Source organism: Macaca thibetana, chromosome 20, assembly GCF_024542745.1.
Source record: "Macaca thibetana thibetana isolate TM-01 chromosome 20, ASM2454274v1, whole genome shotgun sequence".
In the NCBI taxonomy this organism is placed as follows: Eukaryota; Metazoa; Chordata; class Mammalia; order Primates; family Cercopithecidae; genus Macaca; species Macaca thibetana.
Genome location: NC_065597.1, coordinates 73,730,384 through 73,747,454, shown reverse-complemented (window position 1 = coordinate 73,747,454; position 17,071 = coordinate 73,730,384). Strand labels below are relative to the sequence as shown.

Below are 17,071 nucleotides of genomic sequence, written 5' to 3'. Positions count from 1 at the left end.
GGAGGCCCCACACGGGGGCGCCCTGCGGCGAGGCGGGTCCCGGCCGCGCCTGGCGGAGTCGGGGAACTACAAGTCCCATAGTGCCTCGCGGCCGCCAGCGCACAGACGCAGCCGCCCTCGGCGTCCTCTGTAGCTGGCGACCTAGGCCGCGGGACCCGGACCGAGGTAGAGGCAAGGGCAGCGCGTCAGGGAGCGGGGTTCGCGCCTCCCGCCGCCATGCCGGACAGCTGGGACAAGGATGTGTACCCTGAGCCCCCGCGCCGCACGCCGGTGCTGTCGTCGCAGACTTGGCTGCCCAATCCCGTCGTCTACATGACGAAGGCGTTCGACCTCATCGTGGACCGACCCGTGACCCTCGTGAGAGGTACGAGGCCCCAGCCCGGGGCTCCCTCGCCGGCCTCTGGGGACCCCTGGATCCCACACCCTGCCTGGATCCTCCAATGCCCCCGGGGTCCCGTCTCCCTGAGACCGCCCCCCGCTGCACCCCGGGGACAACCCCCCACCCCCGGAGACCCCCGAGCTCCGTCGCCTGCTTTGGCCTCCCACTGCACCCCGGACCTCACCTCCGAGGATCCCTTACTCTCCCCTGCACCCCGGGACGCCCCGCTCCTTCCCAGGACTCTTCCCTCGCTGCCGCACCCAGCACCCACTGCTCCAGGACCCCGCACTGCTCTCTGCCCCCGCCGCCCCGGGAACCCCTCCACTGCACCGCTGGCCTCAGGCCTCTCTCAAATGTTAGGGGTGGTCTGCACAGGGAAGCATCTGAATCCTGGGGGTTGTTAGACCTGCCAGATGACCAAGTGTCAGGGTGATGGCCGAGATGCCCACATTCACCATCTCTGGAACGAACCGGGAGAATGCCCAGTTCAGTGTTTTTTTTTTTTTTCTTTCCCTGAGACAGTCTCGCTCTGTTGCCCAGGCTGGAATGCAGTGGTGCGATCTCGGCTCACTGCAACCTCTGCCCCATCCCGGGTTCAAGCGATTCTCCTGCCTCAGCCTCCTCAATAGCTGAGATTACAGGTGCACCACCAGCAAGCCCAGCTAATTTTTATATTTTTAGTAGACACAGGGTTTCACCATGTCAGCCAGGCTAGTCTCGAACTCCTGACCTCAGGTGATCCTCCCACCTTGGACCCCCAAAGTGCTGGGATTACGGACCTGAGCCACCGCGCCCAGCCTGGTTCAGTTCTTTTTGAACACTTGGGGTGCATAGCATGCTCTGGTGGTTCTCTTGTAAAAGGATGAAGTCTGCAAATCAAACCCCCAAGGATCTGGAAACCGTGCAACAGCTGACCCAGCTCCCTCTCTTTTGTAGCAGTCCTAGAACATGTCTGTCCTATGTGTCTGGATGTTCGAGCTCTCTTTTTAGCTTGTTCATTTCCCAGTGAGGAAGCTGAGGCCGTAAGGTGGTAAGTTCTGCTTGCTGGAGGCTCCCTGTTGGAACCTCTGCGCACCCAGTCCTCCCGCAGGACTCCACAGGGGTCCCTGTGCAGCTGGGGGAGGTGCACCGGCAGAGCTTCGTCACAGTCAGTGCCGTCTGTGAGAAGCAGCTGCCTGTAGGCGTGTGTGGGGGACAGAGTAAGGTAATGCATGTGGAACTCTGAGGATGATGCCTGGTACGCTGGAGCTCTCCATCAGCTGTAGCCTAGGCCTTCACAGGCCTGCCTGGCCGGCCACACGTCATAGAGACGAACTGCCGGGTTTTTTTTTTTTTTTTTTTGAGATGGAGTCTCGCTCTGTCACCCAGGCTGGAGCACGGTGGCACGATCTCGGCTCACTGCTAGTTCCACCTCCAGGGTTCACGCCATTCTCCTGCCTCAGCCTTCTGAGTAGCTGGGACTACAGGCACCCGCCACCATGCCCGGCTAATTTTTTTGCTTTTTTTAGTAGAGATGGGGTTTCACCGTGTTAGCTAGGATGGTCTCGATCTCTTGACCTTATGATCCGCCCGCCTCGGCCTCCCCAAGTGCTGGGATTACAGGCGTGAGCCACCGCGCCCGGCCGAATTGCCTGTTTTCTAAACGCTGGAACACTCAGGAAGTTCTCCTCCCTCCCCTCCAAGGGGCCTATGAGAACTAGAAAGCTAAAAGCTTGTCCAAACCAATGAGGTGTGAGTCTGTGGTTTTGTCTTTGCAGAATTTATAGAGCGGCAGCATGCGAAGAACAGGTATTACTACTACCACCGGCAGTACCGCCGTGTGCCGGACATCACTGAGTGCAAGGAGAATGATATCTTGTGCTTGTTTGAAGCCGAAATGCAGTGGAGGAGGGACTAGTACGTGAGCCACGCTGGGAGTGTGGAGATCTGCAGCATGTGCAGCTGGGCCACCGGTCCCTGGGATTCCACAGGGTGGCATGCCCAGATCTTAGGGCTGACATGGGAGGAGCCAGACCCCAGGGCTCTTGATTTCAATTGTTCTCGAGGGGTACAGGGAAAGGATTCCTGGTGATTAGCCTCTCTTGCTCCCTTTCTCCCCCAGCCAAGTTGACCGAGAAATTGTCAACATTATACAGGCTCGAGTCAAGGCCTGTCAGCAGAGGGAAGGACACAACTACAAGCAGAACTGCAGCAAGGAAGTGGAGCAGTTCACCGAGGTGGCCAAGGCCTACCAGGACCGCTGTGCGTGACCTCCCCCTCCCATCCTTCTGAGGCCTGCGGGCCAGAACCATTGCGATTCCTCCCTCCCCTCACTTCTGCCCACTTGACTTTGCCCCCTTTGCATGCAGCAGAGGCCTGGGTTCCCAGCTTGTTTCTATTGCTTTCTCAGATCAGGACCTGGGGGCCCACTATTCTGCCAGGAAGTGCCTGGCCAAACAGAAGGAGAGGATGCTGGAAGAGAGAAAAGCTGCAAGAGAGGCCGCCGCTGCCACCTCCTGAGGCATCTGTGGGTGCGCCTGCTGTGTGGCTCTGTATGACTGTTGCTGAAATAAAGTCCTGCAACCTGCCTGTGTTTCTGGTGTGATCTATTGGCCCCACATCCGCAGATTCAAACCACCACTAACCATGCAGGACACAGGACATAGTAACAGGCTGAATTCACTTTATTTTTCTTGTATAAAAACCCTATGTTGTAGCCACAGCTGGAGCCTGGGTACGCTGCACGGAGACTCTGGTGTGGGTCTTGACAAGGTGGTCAGTGAATTCCTGATAGGGAGACTTGGTAAACACAGTCTCCTTCCAGAGGTCAGGGGTCAGGTAGCTGTAGGTCTTAGAGATGGCATCGAAGGTGGCCTTGGCTGCACAACAAAAGAACCCCAGGAGGGTCAGTGGTGTGCTTGAGGCAAGTCCCCCAACCCAAAAAGTGTCTGTCGCACTCCTAGGAACAGAGAGGCCATGCTGGGCGGGTCTGTCGTGCATTAGGAGAGCCTTTCTCTGCCTCCCTGAACACACGCCAAGCACACGCCGGACCCGTGTGGTTAAGCGGAGCTGAGAGACCATGGCTACGCCCCATGCGTGGACCACCTACCGAAGTTGCCCAGGGTGGCAGTGCAGCCCCGGGCTGAGGTGTAGCAGTCATCAATACCAGCCATCATGAGCAGCTTCTTGGGCACAGGCGCTGAGACGATGCCAGTGCCCCTGGGTGCAGGGATGAGGCGCACGAGCACAGAGCCGCAGCGGCCTGTCACCTGGTGAGGGAAGAAGTCAGGAGGCAAGGGCCCAAGGGAGCCCGCCCCACAGCAGGCCCACAACCTGCCACCAGCCTACCTTGCAAGGGACAGTGTGGGGCTTGCCGATCTTGTTCCCCCAGTAGCCTCTGCGCACCGGGACAATGGAGAGTTTGGCCAGGATGATGGCCCCACGGATGGCAGTGGCCACCTCCTTGGAGCACTTAACACCCAGGCCGACGTGGCCATTGTAGTCCCCGATAGCAACAAACGCCTGTGAAGAGATGTGTGTGAGGCAACTGGTGGCCCTACACGCAATCACCGCCCACCGTCCAGGGCCTGTTGCGCCCCTCAAGGAAAGAGAGGCCACAGTAAGGCCCATCCGAGGTCCTGAGGAGATCTTTTCTCTCTCTCCCCATTACGAAAGTCACACGGGTGAAGCCAAGTGCAACTACGCAGAGCCGAGAGAGTCCTGACAAGCCCCGCCCAGCCCGCTCCAGGACAGCCAGGTACCTTAAACCTGGTGCGCTGGCCAGCACGGGTCTGTTTCTGCACCGGCATAATCTTCAAAACCTCGTCTTTGAGAGAAGCCCCCAAGAAAAAGTCAATGATCTCAGATTCCTGCAACAAACAAGATAATTGTAGGGAATGCATTAAAGAAAAACTTAGTACCATTATGCTACTAAAGAACCAAAGTCATCGGCGGGGCGGTGGCTCACACCTGTAATCCCAGCACTTTGGGAAGCTGAGGTGGGGTGGACCACAAGGTCAGGATTTCAAGACCAGCCTGGCCCACATGGTGAAACCCCATCTCTATTAAACATACAAAAAATTAGGCGGGTGTGGTGGCCGGCGCCTGTAAAGCCAGCTATGCGGGAGGCAGAGGTTGCAGTGAGCCGAGATCGCACCAGCCTGGGTGACAGGCCGAGACTCTGCCCCGCCAAAAAAAAAAAAAAAAGTCATGAACCTCCTCACCTGGCATCCCCCATCTGTCCCCTTCGTTTACGTTTCAGCAGTTTTAATGGAAATTTGTAAGATTAGCATGTTTCAGCATCTCAATCGTTTCTTCCTATTTGTCCTTTTCCTCGTTTGGTGAGATATGGCTTTCCACTCAGGTTTCCTTTTGGTTTGTCCAGCTTTGGCCTAGCCATGAACACCGTACCTTGCTAGGGCGAAAGCTCACATGACAAACGCGCCATTGGCCTTTCCCCTCTGCACCCGCTGGACGCGGATGACAGCTGTCCCGTACACGCGGACTGTGAGTTTGCTAACCCTTACGGTGTCGTCCCACAACCTGAACTTCATCGTCCTCTCGGATGGCATGAACTGAGCGCTGCTTCTGTCTCAGCTCTTTGGAAATGAATTCGCTGCGAACGTGAGAAGATGCGCTGAAATGCGTTTTGTGGCTCTCGCTTCGCTCAGATATATCCATCCAACCTCTCTTAAGTGGAATCCCCTCCTCATCCAGCCCGCAACACAGCCTCAACCTCTCAAACGAGACGCTGGGCCCTTCAAGGCGGGTCAATGGCAGATGGTTATCCAACCCCAGCCCAAACGACTTCGGGGTCGCACTTGTTCAACGCCCCAACGACCGACGCGTACCTTAATGGGCAAAGAGAAGAGGTAGATCTCCTCCAGGGACTTGATCTTCATGTCCTTGACCAAGCGGCCCAGCTTGGTGACGGGCATCCACTAGAGGGAGAAAAGGCGCGAGTGACCAGGGCCGCTCTCCACCGCCGCCTACGGGCCCGATCCCGCGCGTAGCTGAAACCTACCTCCTTATCCTCGGCCTTGCCTCCGCGAGCTCCGCGGCCTCGGCCCCGGCCCCGTCCACGGCCGCGACCCCGGCCCCGGATGCCACTGCCGAAACCTCCGCGGAAGCCACCGCGGTTCCCCATCCCAGGGCCACCAGGGCCTCCGGGCCCCCCCGCTGCACCGGCGTCATCCGCCATTTGCTGGAGAAAACGACAAGAACCAAGCAGTCAGTGCGGTCTAGGCATCTAGCAGCCCCCTGCAAGACCCCGACGGGGCCTCCCGCCCAGGAGCGCGGACTCGGGAGCCTAGACCCGACTCGATGTCCGCGGATTCCCGCCGCCCACGCCCAAACCCGCAGCAGCAAAGACGACCACTCACGTGTTCTCTCGGAAAAGAAGAGCGAGGCCTACTGGGAAGCAGCTTTTATATCACACCAAGCGCCGCGAGACCTCCGCGGCCCCGCCCCGGGCGGGAGCGCGCCGAGCTCCCATAAGACAACCTGTGATTGGCTCCGCGGTGCCCCGCCCCCACCGGGCTCGGCGTGCTCCTGCGCGTCCGGCCCCAGCCGCGGCCTGGGAATCTGCGTCACCCGGAAAGCAGCTATAAACGCCCGCGCATGCTTTGCACTGCCTTCTTCACTTAGGTAGGTCCTCCTGCGTTGACCACCGGTATCCCACTGGTGGTCTTGGAGACCGGCGTTGGTTGAAAATCACCCCCGGCTTTGGCCGTGGCCGCGGGTGAGATTCGACGCCCAGAGCCTCCGGGGGCCTCAGCTCACCGCGCGCTGCTCCACGTGCGGCGGTGAAACCCAGGCCCCGACAGGCGCCGCGTCCTCCCCCCAGGTGTGGCCGCTCGCGTGGTCTGGCCCCTGACTCCTGACCCCGGCTGCCGACCCCTAACCCTGTTTTCTCTCCGCAGGACACTGGTCCTCCCATGCCTGAGACCGACGTCGCCAGGACCGCGGGGTCGGGGGGACTCGGATGTCTCCTGTCTTTCAAATAAAGCTGTTTGCCTAACTCACTGCGTGCGGGTGTTCTTGGGGTCCCGACCCGCCTATCAGCCTGGCAAGTGCATCTGTTCACGCAGTGGCGGGGAGAACCCTAGCGAGATGCCTCCTCGTCTTTCCTGGCCATCCCAACGCCGCGTTGGAGACAAGGATAGGATGTGGGAGGTTGGCAGGTGACATGTAAGGTCCGACGCTTCTTAAGTGGCGGAGCCAGATTGGGAACAGTCTTGTGGCCATGCGCGCCTCAGGTAAAGGCCTAAAGGGCGCCAGGTGGGGCCAGCAGAGCGCTCGCAAGGATGGGAAGTTCAGAGGCTTCCAGTGACTTCCTTGTGAGACCAGGTGAGATTCTAAGGGATTTGACCAGCTAGGCCTAGATGAACTCAGCGCCCCAGTGGTGCTAGGCTGGAGCGGATCAGACACCTGGTTTGGGAGGCTGGGCCCCTGCTCTGGGCAGCAGTTTCCCTGGGAGTTTAGTTCTCACTGCCTTGGAGCTACCCCTGAGTGTCGGACCCTAAGTGAAGACCCCTAGTGGGTCAATGCCTGAAGCCCCCATACTCTACGAGCCCTAGGAGCTGCAGCCCTCTGGAGAGAAGAGGGCGGCAATCCCTGTGATCCCACTGAAGCCCTGGCCTCGGGGAAAGAGCTCCATGAAGCTTGGTTCATCTCAGCTCACTACAGCTTCTGCCTCCCGGTTTCAAGCAGTAATGCCTCAGCCTCCCAAGCAGCTCGGACTACAAGCACCTGCCACCACGCTCGGCTAATTTGTTTGTATTTTTAGTAGCGATGGGTTTTCACCATGGTGACCAGGCTGGTTCGAACTCCTGACCTCAAGTGATCTGCCTGCCTCGGCCTCCCAAAGTGTTAGGCTTACAGGCATGAGCCACTGCACCCAGCCCTGTGACTTAAAAGAGGTGGGGTCTCACTGAGTTGCCCAGGCTGGTTTCCTGGGCTCAAGTGATCCTCCTGCCTTAGCCTCCCAAACTGCTGGGATTACAGGTGTAAGCACTGTGCCCAGCTACCTGTGATCCTCTACAGAAGGGAACAAGGGCTGGGCTGTACAGGGTCTCTGGGCCCTGAACCAGGGTTGTGATTGGCTTGAGCTGGACAATGCTATTGTGATGTCAGCCCACACCCACTGTGAAATGCAGGCTCCTGAGCTCTGGGGGCCTGTGGAGCTGCTGTCTAGACACAGATCATGGTGAGCCTGGGGTCCTCTTACTTCCAGCCTTTAGATGTGTGCCCAACTCCAGAAACTTGCCCAGTTGTTCAGGGATCGACCCCACTGCACTTGGAAAGGGTGGGCAGTGGGTCGCAGGCCCCCACATGGTACAATGAAACCTGGAAGGCTCTGGCTAGGTCTGATTCTAGGCTAAGGCCCCCGTCTCCAACCAGGGATTAGTAGTCCTGGGGTAGGGGGCCCTAACCCCTACAGCTGCCCCCTCAAAGTGGGTGCTGAGCCAGCCCCTCTACTTGAAGTTCTGTGGCTCACCTCCTCGCCCAAAGCTTGCTAGGCTGTTGCTGGGTATGTGGACCAGGGACTGGATCACTGTCCCAGCCAGGTCCTGACACCTGGCCTTTGCAGAGTGGCGGGTATGATCTCAACCTCTTCGCCAGCCCTCCTGACAGCAACTTTGTGTGCTCCGTCTGCCATGGGGTTCTCAAGAGGCCAGCAAGGTTGCCATGCAGCCACATCTTCTGCAAAAAATGCATCTTCCAGTGGCTAGCCAGGTGCCACCGGGTACCCAAGGGGCTGGGAGGGGAGGAGTGAGACTGGGGGCCATTGCTGTGGCCCAGAACAGAGGGGAAAGTCAGCCAAAAGACTCAGCCACGAAATCTCCCTAAACTAAAATGTGTATACCCTCACTCAGTGGCATCTGCAGACCCCGGCCCCAGCCTCAGAGATGAGAGCGCCCTGTAATATGCCCTGATGCCTCCTCCAGCTGATGAAGGGACCACCTGGGTCACCGAGTGAGAGCTTGACCAGGGCTCCCTTCCTACTCCCAACACTCACCCCTACTCATGCCTCCTTCCAGACAAAAGACCTGTCCGTGCTGTAGGAAAGAGGTGAAAAGGAAAAAGATAGTCCGCGTGAATAAACTCCGGAAAACCATTGGCCGCCTGGAAGTCAAGGTAGCTCAGAGTACCCACTCCCCCGACCCTCGACCCTTCTCACCCTTGTAGGGGTGGGGCAGGGCCAGGAGAGGGGGCAGGAGAATCCTATCCTCAGAGAGACAAGTGCAGCCTTGGGAGGACCAGACGTGGCTGAGTTTGAATCGTGGCTTTACTGCTTAGTTGCTGTGTGACTTTAAGCAAGTCACCTAACTTTTCCGAGCCCCGGGGTCTCAGCTGTAAAATGGAGATTATAGAGGACTTACAGAGGATTTTCAGAGGATCTAGTGCCTGGTGTGCTGGCCACTACTCTCCAGCCCCCTAGTTTCACAGATGGGTAAACTGAGGTTAAAAAGGAAAGCCTGGCATCCATACCACTCACCAGACCAACCCAACTGTGTACTTTCCAGTTCCCCAAGACTCAGGCCTCACCCCCTCCCCTGGAACTTCTAGCTTCTTCCCACTTCCGAGCATTTGCCCCAATGTTCTCTCCACCCACTCACCCAAGTCAGAAAAGTGTGGGAGGCTCCCGGTTCCCTGGTTACTGGTGAATGGAAAGCCAGGGTTGGGGGGTTCTGGGGGTGTCCCGCCTGATTTCTTCACACGTGTTCTTCTTCACCCTCAGTGCAAGAATGCCAACGCTGGCTGCATAGTGACGTGCCCCCTGGCCCATCGCAAGGGGCACCAGGACTCATGCCCCTTCGAGCTAATGGCCTGCCCCAACGAGGGCTGCACCTCGCGCGTGCCGCGTGGGGCCCTGGCAGAGCACCGGCAGCACTGCCAGCAAGGATCCCAGCAGCGCTGCCCCCTGGGCTGCGGGGCCACGCTGGACCCGGCCAAGCGCGCTCGCCACAACTGCTACCGGGAGCTGCACAATGCCTGGAGCGCGCGCCAGGAGCGCAGTCGGACCCTGCTGCTGTGCCTTCTGCGGCGCGTGCGCTGGCTGCACCGAGCCACCAGCGTCGTTCGCCGAGAGCTGGCGGAGCTCAGCAACTTCTTGGAGGAAGACACCGCTCTGCTGGAGGGCACCTCACAGGAGGAGGCCAAGGTCGCCCCAGAAGGCAACGCTGGGGCTGAGGTGGTGGGGGAGCCCAGGGCCAACGTACCTTGTAAATAGGTCAATAAAAGCGGAGCCCAGGCCTGCCTGCCTCTGTGCCTGCGGCCCTCACAGCTGTCACCGGTGTATCCCTACCGCCCTCTCCAGGCATTTGCCTGCTCTCTTTCATCTTTTCTTTTTCTTTTTTTTGTTTTTTTTTGAGACAGAGTCTCGGTCTGTCGCCCAGGCTGGAGTGCAGTGGCGCGATCTCGGCTCACTGCAACCTCTGCCTCCCGGGTTCACGCCATTCTCCTGCCTCAGCCTCCCGAGTAGCTGGGACTACAGGTGCCCGCCACCACGCCTGGCCAATTTTTTTGTTTTTAGTAGTGACGGGGTTTCAGCGTGTTAGCCAGGATAGTCTCGATCTCCTGACCTCGTGATCCACCCATCTCGGCCTCCCAAAGTGCTGAGATTACGGGCATGAGCCACCGCGCCCGGCCACGAATGCCTTTTTATACTGTTATCAAAGAGCCAGGCCACCAGCGACGCCACCCGCGCCGGTCTACCCTCACCGGACCGCGAAGCACCCTCAGGGCTCATGGCCCTCCCTCCAGGCCGGAAACGTCTCCGACCCCTTCCGGTTCCCGATGCAGCAGCCACTGCCCGAAGCAAAGATGGCGCCAAGCGCGCCGCGCCGGTGAGGACGTCACAGTGGTCGCGCGCGGTGACGCCATCGCGGCGCGCCGGGAGTGTGGAGTTCTGTGAGGAGTTCGGTACCAACTTCTGTCACGCGGCGGCGGCTGCCGGGGCCCTAGCCGGTTTCAGCTGGAGCGGCGGCGGCGGCAACATGGCAGAGACCGCGGCCGGAGTGGGCCGCTTCAAGGCCAAGTGAGCCCGGAGCGCTGGGGCCGCGCGGGGAGGGAGCTCGGTTCGCAGCCGGCCTAGCGGAGGTGCGCGTGGAGCGGGCACGCATTCTGGTCCGTGGAGGCGACAGGCCATGTGTGCGCCGGCTCGCGGGGTCGCGGAGGCTGCGGTGATACCAGGCGGGAGAGCCGGCCCCGACTGCTCTCGGGGAGGGCGGCGATCGGAGCCTGGCCGCCGGGAGCAGCAGCGTGGGCTCATCGAGAAGCCGGCTGTGGGTGGAGTGGGGACCAGAAGTCCCGATGAGGGGAGGAGAGGGCTGAGCCTAGGTCGGGGCTGGTCCTGGGAGGCGGCGGGAGGCGAAGAACCACCTCTGAGCAGTCGGCCTGGGGACGTTTTACCCGCGATCTCTATTCTCCAGGGAGCAGGTAGACAGCGGGAGAGGGGCGGGTCTGCAGAAGCCCAGGAGGCCCTGAGTTCTGTGCCCCGTCACTCCCCAAGCCTTTGTCGAATAGCAGTACTGGTGCCCCTGCCCTGGCAGCGCAGCCTCGGGATTAGCGTTTCCACTGGCAGCTATGGGGCTTTGGTTGTGCCAAGCACTGGTAAAGGAAGGTCCCAGGCTGGCAGCACCGCCATGGGAGGGTCAACTGGGTGCGGGGGCTCAGGGGCTGCTTTCGTTTTGGCAGTCAGGCTTCCAGAAGCACAGTGAGCCAGACCTTGACATCTGGGAAGAGAAGCCCAGGCTGCAAGGAACGGGGGGGGGGAGATAGGAAACCCGTCCCAGAGGCTGGGACAGGAGCAATGGGGTGCACTGTGGGCCATGAGAGGGAAGGAAAGTAGAGGCAAGGATGGCAGAAGCTCTTCTGGGCAAGGTCTGGGAGGTGTGTGGGCAGAAGGGAGGGGTTGATGCAGGGCAGTGACATCTTCAGTTATGTTCTGAAAGGTACCTGGCAGCAGGGTTAAGAGGTAGGTAGGGGAGGCCGGAAGCAGTGGCTCACGCCTATAATCCCAGCAATTTGGCTCACACTTGTAATCCCAGCAATTTGGGAGGCCAAAGTGGGTGGATCACGAGGTCAGGAGATGGAGACCATGGTGAAACCCCCATCTCTACTAAAAACAAAAAACTAGCCGGGCGCGGTGGCAGCTGCCTATAGTCCCAGTTACTCGGGAGGCTGAGGCAGAATGGTGTGAACCCGGGAGGTGGAGCGTGCAGTGAGCTGAGATCGCGCCACTGTACTCCAGCCTGGGTGACAGATGGAGACTCCGTCTCAAAAAAAAAAAGAAAGAAAAAAAAGAAGAGGTAGGTAGGGGGCCCAGTGAAGAGGCCAGAGTGGCTGACCAGAGGCTGCGATGGCCTGGACCAGGTGGAGGCAATGGAGAGGGAAGGAGGAGGGGCAGGAGTGAGGTCACAGAAATGACAGCTGCTCATGAGACCTGGGCTCTGGGCAAGCCTGGGGATGAAGGGAGAAGCCAGCGAGGGGAAGAAGTATGCCAGACCTTAGGGATGAAGACACTGGGAGGATGTGCTCTGGGCTGGCTACCCAGGCCTGGCCACCCACCGCCGGCAGGGGTGTCCCCAAGGACCCCCCTGGCTCTCACTGGGGAATCCCTGAGAACCCTGGGCTGTTGGGCTGACTCTGCCTGACACAGGCCCACCCCCTGCTGCCTCAAGTATCACCAGCCCAGGTCTCCACTTCTCAGTGACGGGGGTAGCAACAGCCCCCTGTAGTACTGCTGGTTCCACCCCATGCCGTCTCTGCTGTTGCCCAGAAACTCAAGGGCAGGGGACATTGGGGTCACCTCAAGAGGAGCACCCAACACAGGGCTGGGCCCTGGGGACTGAAGGGGTGGGTGGTGCTCACTCTCCCCCTGCTCTCCTTCCAGCTATGCTGTGGAGCGTAAAATTGAACCTTTCTACAAGGGCGGAAAAGCACAGGTACCAGCCTGGGGAAGGGCAGGGGGGCGGGCAGCCAGAGACCGTGGGGGGTGACGAATGTTGCCTGGCTGAGACCCCTCTGTCCCCAGCTGGACCAGACTGGCCAGCACCTCTTCTGCATCTGTGGCACCAGAGTCAACATTCTGGAGGTGGCCTCGGGGGTCGTGCTGCGGAGTCTGGAGCAGGTGAGGGTAGCCTGGGTGGGTGAGGGGTAAGTGGAGGGGGCAGCCCACTCACACCGTGCTCTGCACACCACTCTTTCCCCTAGGAGGACCAGGAGAACATCACTGCCTTTGACCTCAGCCCTGATGATGAGGTACGCAGGGCGGGGCCTGGAGGGGACCTGCCCCAGCGCCTCCTCCCAGACTGAGTCCAGGAAGCTGTGAGCAGGGTGTTGCTGCCCCTCTGCTGACCTGTATCCTCCCCCAGGTGCTGGTGACAGCCAGCCGGGCATTGCTGCTGGCTCAGTGGGCCTGGCGAGAGGGCAGCGTTACCTGCCTGTGGAAGGCGATACACACAGCCCCCGTGGCCACCATGGCCTTCGACCCCACCTCCACGCTGCTAGCCACAGGTAGGGCCCTGCAGCACAGGTGGGTATCGGGCACAGATGCAGGGGCTTTGGGCGTTCCACTCCCTCACCTTGCTTCCCTGCAGGTGGCTGTGACGGGGCCGTGCGCATCTGGGACATCGTGCGGCACTATGGGACACACCACTTCCGAGGCTCGCCCGGTGTTGTGCAGTGAGTTGGGGGGTGGAGGGGGAGGGCAGAGGCACTGCCCAGACTGCACAGCTCACCTATCCTGTCCCATCCGCCCGCAGCCTAGTGGCCTTCCACCCGGACCCTACACGCCTGCTGCTCTTCTCCTCAGCCGCGGATGCCGCCATCCGCGTGTGGTCACTGCAGGACCGGTCGTGCCTGGCTGTGCTGACTGCCCACTACAGCGCTGTCACCTCACTGACCTTCAGCGCCGACGGCCACACCATGCTCAGGTCAGCAGTGGGCCCTGGTACGAGGGGGAGGCTTGGAAAGTGGGGGCCGAGGCTAAGACTTGACCTGAGGTTGCTGTTGCTGCCCCAGCTCCGGCCGTGACAAGATCTGTGTCATCTGGGACCTTCAGAGCTGCCAGGCCACAAAGACCGTGCCTGTGTTTGAGGTGGGGATGCCTGGAGGCCAGGGCTGGTTGAGTTGGGTGGGGAGGGGGCATGACAGCAGCCTGTGACCCAGTTCGTCTCCAGAGCGTGGAGGCCGCTGTGCTATTGCCAGAGGAGCCAGTGTCCCAGCTGGGTGTGAAGTCCTCAGGCCTGTACTTTCTGACAGCCGGCGACCAAGGTGTGTTGGGCCGGGATACGGGCAGCGGTATGGGGCTGGGGAAGGCCTGTGGACCTGAGTCTCAGCAGCCCTGTCCCCACCCACACAGGCATTCTGCGCGTGTGGGAGGCAGCTTCCGGGCAGTGTGTGTACACGCAGGCCCGGCCACCGGGCCCCGGGCGGGAGCTGACTCACTGCACCCTGGCCCGCACCGCTGGCCTGCTCCTCAGCGCCACCGCCGACCACAACCTGTTGCTCTATGAGGCTCGTTCCCTGCGGCTGCAGAAACAGGTGCACACCTGCCCTTGCTCTGTCTGGAGGCTGCGGGCACCAGCCCTCCTCTTATCTCCTGCCCCCTGCCGCCCTGCAGTTCGCTGGCTACAGTGAGGAGGTCTTGGATGTCCGGTTTCTTGGCCCTGAGGACTCCCACGTCATCGTGGCCTCCAATAGCCCCTGCCTGAAAGTGTTTGAGCTGCAGACGTCAGCCTGCCAAATCCTCCATGGCCACACGGGTGAGTGGGGCCAGCCCACCTGACACCCTGGGACCTGCCTGGGTCCCTTGCTTGCTTCCCTTCCCACATCTTGCTGTGTGACCTATACCTCCCCACAACATCTCAGATATCGTCCTGGCCCTGGATGTGTTCCGGAAAGGAAGGTTCTTTGCCAGCTGTGCCAAGGTAAGGCACCCTGAGAGGTAGGGGCAGAGGCACCAGGCGGGGAGGCCACGCAGTAGGCCCATGGACCAGCCTCTCTCGTCAACTCCCTGTCCCCAGGATCAGAGCGTCCGTATCTGGAGAATGAACAAGGCTGGCCAGGTGATCTGCGTGGCTCAGGGTTCCGGTCACACACACAGCGTGGGCACCGTCTGCTGCTCTAGGTAGTGAGTCGGGGCTGGGCCCAGGGGTGTCAAGGAGGTGGAGGCCCAGGCCTGCCAGCAGGGGCTGCCACTCAGGGAGCTGGGGAGGCAGCGGCAGCTTTGGCTTGCTCTGAGGCTCCAGCCCAGAGATGTGGAACAGAACAGGACAGGAGATCCCTGCGTGCCTCGAGGGCAGTCCTCAGAAGTAGCCCCGGCGAAGTGGTTAAAGGGGGAAGGGAACTAGGCAGAGAGAACGATTCTGCATGAGGCCCAGGTGGAGAGGTGACCCCTGCATGTAGGCCTGGGGTCCTGTGGCTGGGGCTGAGTCACCAGGTGCTGCAGGTGGACAGTGTACACAGGGCGTGATCCTACAGGTGCCTGGGGGTGACCCAGGCCAACCCGCATGCTGGGACGGTCCCCGTGGTCTGGACCGTGGGCTCCCAGGCTGGCCCTGTGGGGAGCTGGCCATCAGGACTGGCCGGGGCTCAGCTGTGTCTCCTCCTCTCCTGTTGGGCCACAGGCTGAAGGAGTCCTTCCTGGTGACAGGCAGCCAGGACTGCACTGTGAAGCTGTGGCCTCTTCCCAAAGCCCTGCTGTCCAAGAACACAGCCCCAGACAACGGCCCCATCCTCCTGCAGGCCCAGACCACTCAGCGCTGCCATGATAAGGTGACTCCATAGCCACGGGGGTGGGGGTGTGGCCAAGCCCTTGCTGGCGGCGGGGGGGTGCTGAGCCACCACCTTCTCCCATTGCCAGGACATCAACAGCGTGGCTATTGCCCCCAACGACAAGCTGCTGGCCACAGGCTCACAGGACCGCACGGCCAAGCTCTGGGCCCTGCCGCAGTGCCAGCTGCTGGGTGTCTTCTCAGGTCACCGGCGTGGCCTCTGGTGCGTCCAGTTCTCTCCCATGGACCAGGTGCTGGCCACAGCCTCAGCTGATGGCACCATCAAGCTCTGGGCGCTCCAGGACTTCAGCTGTCTTAAGGTAAGCGGCGACCCAGGCCCTCCCCACCTCTCGCCCTGGTGACATCTCATGCCCTACCCCCTCCTCTTTGCAGACATTCGAGGGGCACGATGCTTCTGTGCTGAAGGTGGCCTTTGTGAGCCGTGGCACGCAGCTGCTGTCCAGGTGAGTGGTCTGGGGCAGGGCAGCGATGGGGTGGGGGGTGGCGGGGTGACCTGCCTGACGCTGAGCCTCTCCCCACCCCAAACCCAGCGGCTCGGATGGCCTCGTGAAGCTCTGGACCATCAAGAACAACGAGTGTGTGCGGACGCTGGATGCCCACGAGGACAAGGTCTGGGGGCTGCACTGCAGCCGGCTGGATGACCGCGCCCTCACTGGGGCCAGCGACTCCCGAGTCATCCTCTGGAAGGTTGTGGGCCCCAAGGGCAGGGAAGAGTCGGGGTGGAGTGGAGGCCCCATCTGACCCCAGTCTGACCCCAGGATGTGACCGAGGCGGAGCAGGCAGAGGAGCAGGCCAGGCAAGAGGAGCAGGTGGTCAGGTAAGACCAGGGCAGTGGCGCCCCTCCCGGCATCAACCCTGCTCTGTGCTGTAGGGAAACTGAGGCTGAGCACCAGGCTTGCTGCCTGCTGACTCCGATGGCTCTGCCAGCGGCCCTCAGTGGCCTCTCTTCCCCTCCCCGCAGGCAGCAAGAGCTGGACAACCTGCTGCATGAGAAGCGGTACCTGCGGGCACTGGGCCTGGCCATCTCCCTGGATCGGCCCCACACCGTGCTGACTGTCATCCAGGGTCAGTGCTCACCCAGGGGCAAGAGGCTGGGTCTACGGACCACTGGGCTCTGCTTTCCCCAGCTCAGCCTTCCCTCCTCCCACAGCCATCCGGAGAGACCCTGAGGCCTGCGAGAAGCTGGAAGCCACCATGCTCCGACTGCGGCGAGACCAGAAAGGTTGGGGGCCGGTCAGGGTGGGTGGCCCGGCGGGCAAGGGCCAGTCATGGCAGATTGACTGGGCAAGAGGATGAGGGTCCTGTTGCCCACAGAGGCCCTGCTGCGCTTCTGTGTCACGTGGAACACCAACTCGCGGCACTGCCACGAAGCCCAGGCCGTGCTGGGTGTGCTCCTGCGGCGCGAGGCCCCCGAGGAGCTGCTGGCCTACGAAGGCGTGCGGGCAGCGCTTGAGGCCCTGCTGCCCTACACTGGTACGTGGGCACAGCCTGGGGTTGAGGGATCCTGGGGGGCGTGTGGACCACCCCCCTGACCTCCTTCTTGTCCAACCCCAGAGCGGCACTTTCAGCGGCTCAACAGGACACTCCAGGCCGCCGCTTTCTTGGACTTCCTGTGGCACAACATGAAGCTGCCTGTGCTGGCGGCCACCCCCACACCCTGGGAAACCCATAAAGAATCGCTCCCCTAGCCGGTCCGGTCTCTCTCCAGTCCATCCTGAACCCCTGGAAAACCCATAAAGGCCGCTCTCCTAGCCGGCCCTATCTCTCTGGACTCCAGTCCAGCCCCTACCCTGGCCAACACCCTACCTAGCCAGCCAGAAGGGCACTGGAGCTGATGGTCTCGGCCTTACCAAGCCCATCCCGCACCCTGGCATGGCAGAGATCCAGCCCGCGGCTCCGCACGCTTAGA

The 17,071-nt window shown here is 61.0% G+C and overlaps 4 protein-coding genes and 3 non-coding genes across 31 annotated transcripts in view; 4 read left to right on the top strand and 3 right to left on the bottom strand.

Annotated features, from left to right (window-relative positions):
- The window catches only part of NDUFB10 (NADH:ubiquinone oxidoreductase subunit B10), a 197,706-nt gene extending 194,761 nt beyond the window's left edge, over nt 1-2,945 (top strand). For 8 of the 22 annotated variants that reach the window (XM_050774575.1, XM_050774578.1, XM_050774579.1 and 5 more), the window contains exons 2-5: nt 130-364; nt 2,137-2,275; nt 2,481-2,620; nt 2,769-2,945. In XM_050774575.1, the coding sequence (XP_050630532.1) occupies nt 217-364; nt 2,137-2,275; nt 2,481-2,620; nt 2,769-2,878 (537 nt within the window). In that variant the 5' untranslated portion in view covers nt 130-216 and the 3' untranslated portion in view covers nt 2,879-2,945. Of the gene's footprint in view, nt 1-90; nt 365-2,136; nt 2,276-2,480; nt 2,621-2,768 lie in introns of those variants that run through there. The other 14 variants (XM_050774568.1, XM_050774567.1, XM_050774569.1 and 11 more) reach the window with 3 other exon arrangements.
- Nucleotides 1-16,915, top strand: part of TBL3 (transducin beta like 3) — a 44,498-nt gene extending 27,583 nt beyond the window's left edge. The window contains exons 2-23 of one of the 3 annotated variants that reach the window (XM_050774254.1): nt 10,253-10,400; nt 12,258-12,309; nt 12,399-12,494; nt 12,578-12,625; nt 12,739-12,880; nt 12,964-13,048; nt 13,129-13,299; nt 13,388-13,463; nt 13,546-13,639; nt 13,728-13,909; nt 13,989-14,130; nt 14,237-14,295; nt 14,392-14,495; nt 14,995-15,142; nt 15,231-15,461; nt 15,535-15,605; nt 15,693-15,849; nt 15,921-15,979; nt 16,124-16,227; nt 16,313-16,384; nt 16,477-16,635; nt 16,717-16,915. In XM_050774254.1, the coding sequence (XP_050630211.1) occupies nt 10,360-10,400; nt 12,258-12,309; nt 12,399-12,494; nt 12,578-12,625; nt 12,739-12,880; nt 12,964-13,048; nt 13,129-13,299; nt 13,388-13,463; nt 13,546-13,639; nt 13,728-13,909; nt 13,989-14,130; nt 14,237-14,295; nt 14,392-14,495; nt 14,995-15,142; nt 15,231-15,461; nt 15,535-15,605; nt 15,693-15,849; nt 15,921-15,979; nt 16,124-16,227; nt 16,313-16,384; nt 16,477-16,635; nt 16,717-16,850 (2,427 nt within the window). In that variant the 5' untranslated portion in view covers nt 10,253-10,359 and the 3' untranslated portion in view covers nt 16,851-16,915. Of the gene's footprint in view, nt 1-10,252; nt 10,463-10,484; nt 10,648-12,257; nt 12,310-12,398; nt 12,495-12,577; nt 12,626-12,738; nt 12,881-12,963; nt 13,049-13,128; nt 13,300-13,387; nt 13,464-13,545; nt 13,640-13,727; nt 13,910-13,988; nt 14,131-14,236; nt 14,296-14,391; nt 14,496-14,994; nt 15,143-15,230; nt 15,462-15,534; nt 15,606-15,692; nt 15,850-15,920; nt 15,980-16,123; nt 16,228-16,312; nt 16,385-16,476; nt 16,636-16,716 lie in introns of those variants that run through there. The other 2 variants (XM_050774256.1, XM_050774255.1) reach the window with 2 other exon arrangements.
- RPS2 (ribosomal protein S2) lies at nt 3,028-5,791 on the bottom strand. Its single transcript, XM_050774493.1, has 7 exons — nt 5,740-5,791; nt 5,382-5,561; nt 5,209-5,298; nt 4,120-4,227; nt 3,707-3,880; nt 3,468-3,627; nt 3,028-3,237 (listed from the first exon to the last, which is right to left on the bottom strand). Exons 2-7 carry the CDS (start codon nt 5,556-5,558, stop codon nt 3,065-3,067), a joined length of 882 nt encoding a protein of 293 aa, XP_050630450.1. The 5' UTR covers nt 5,559-5,561; nt 5,740-5,791; the 3' UTR covers nt 3,028-3,064.
- LOC126945126 (small nucleolar RNA SNORA64/SNORA10 family) lies at nt 3,305-3,437 on the bottom strand. The gene has a single exon (XR_007722303.1). It is a non-coding gene; the product is annotated as a small nucleolar RNA SNORA64/SNORA10 family (small nucleolar RNA).
- On the bottom strand, nt 3,944-4,077 carry LOC126945125 (small nucleolar RNA SNORA64/SNORA10 family). Its single transcript, XR_007722302.1, has one exon. It is a non-coding gene; the product is annotated as a small nucleolar RNA SNORA64/SNORA10 family (small nucleolar RNA).
- Nucleotides 6,059-6,185, top strand: LOC126945158 (small nucleolar RNA ACA64). The gene has a single exon (XR_007722329.1). It is a non-coding gene; the product is annotated as a small nucleolar RNA ACA64 (small nucleolar RNA).
- RNF151 (ring finger protein 151) lies at nt 7,362-9,615 on the top strand. Of its 2 annotated transcripts, none has more exons than XM_050774512.1 (4): nt 7,362-7,565; nt 7,923-8,095; nt 8,401-8,497; nt 9,102-9,615. In XM_050774512.1, exons 1-4 carry the CDS (start codon nt 7,563-7,565, stop codon nt 9,591-9,593), a joined length of 765 nt encoding a protein of 254 aa, XP_050630469.1. In that variant the 5' UTR covers nt 7,362-7,562; the 3' UTR covers nt 9,594-9,615. The 2 variants fall into 2 exon arrangements, with proteins under 2 accessions (XP_050630469.1, XP_050630470.1); XM_050774513.1 differs by having other exon boundaries at nt 7,364-7,565; nt 7,950-8,095.
- Nucleotides 16,916-17,071: the final 156 nt, after the last annotated feature.

Excerpts from the sequence above, each read along its gene's own strand:
- RNF151 (XM_050774512.1), top strand. Across the intron at positions 8,096-8,400 it reads ATCTTCCAGTGGCTAGCCAG|ACAAAAGACCTGTCCGTGCT; the intron begins GTGCCACCGGGT and ends GCCTCCTTCCAG. Across the intron at positions 8,498-9,101 it reads TTGGCCGCCTGGAAGTCAAG|TGCAAGAATGCCAACGCTGG; the intron begins GTAGCTCAGAGT and ends CTTCACCCTCAG.
- RPS2 (XM_050774493.1), bottom strand. The coding sequence starts at position 5,558 with ATGGCGGATGACGCCGGTGCAGCGGGGGGGCCCGGAGGCCCTGGTGGC. Across the intron at positions 5,299-5,381 it reads GCAAGGCCGAGGATAAGGAG|TGGATGCCCGTCACCAAGCT; the intron begins GTAGGTTTCAGC and ends TTCTCCCTCTAG. Across the intron at positions 3,238-3,467 it reads TGCCACCCTGGGCAACTTCG|CCAAGGCCACCTTCGATGCC; the intron begins GTAGGTGGTCCA and ends TTTGTTGTGCAG.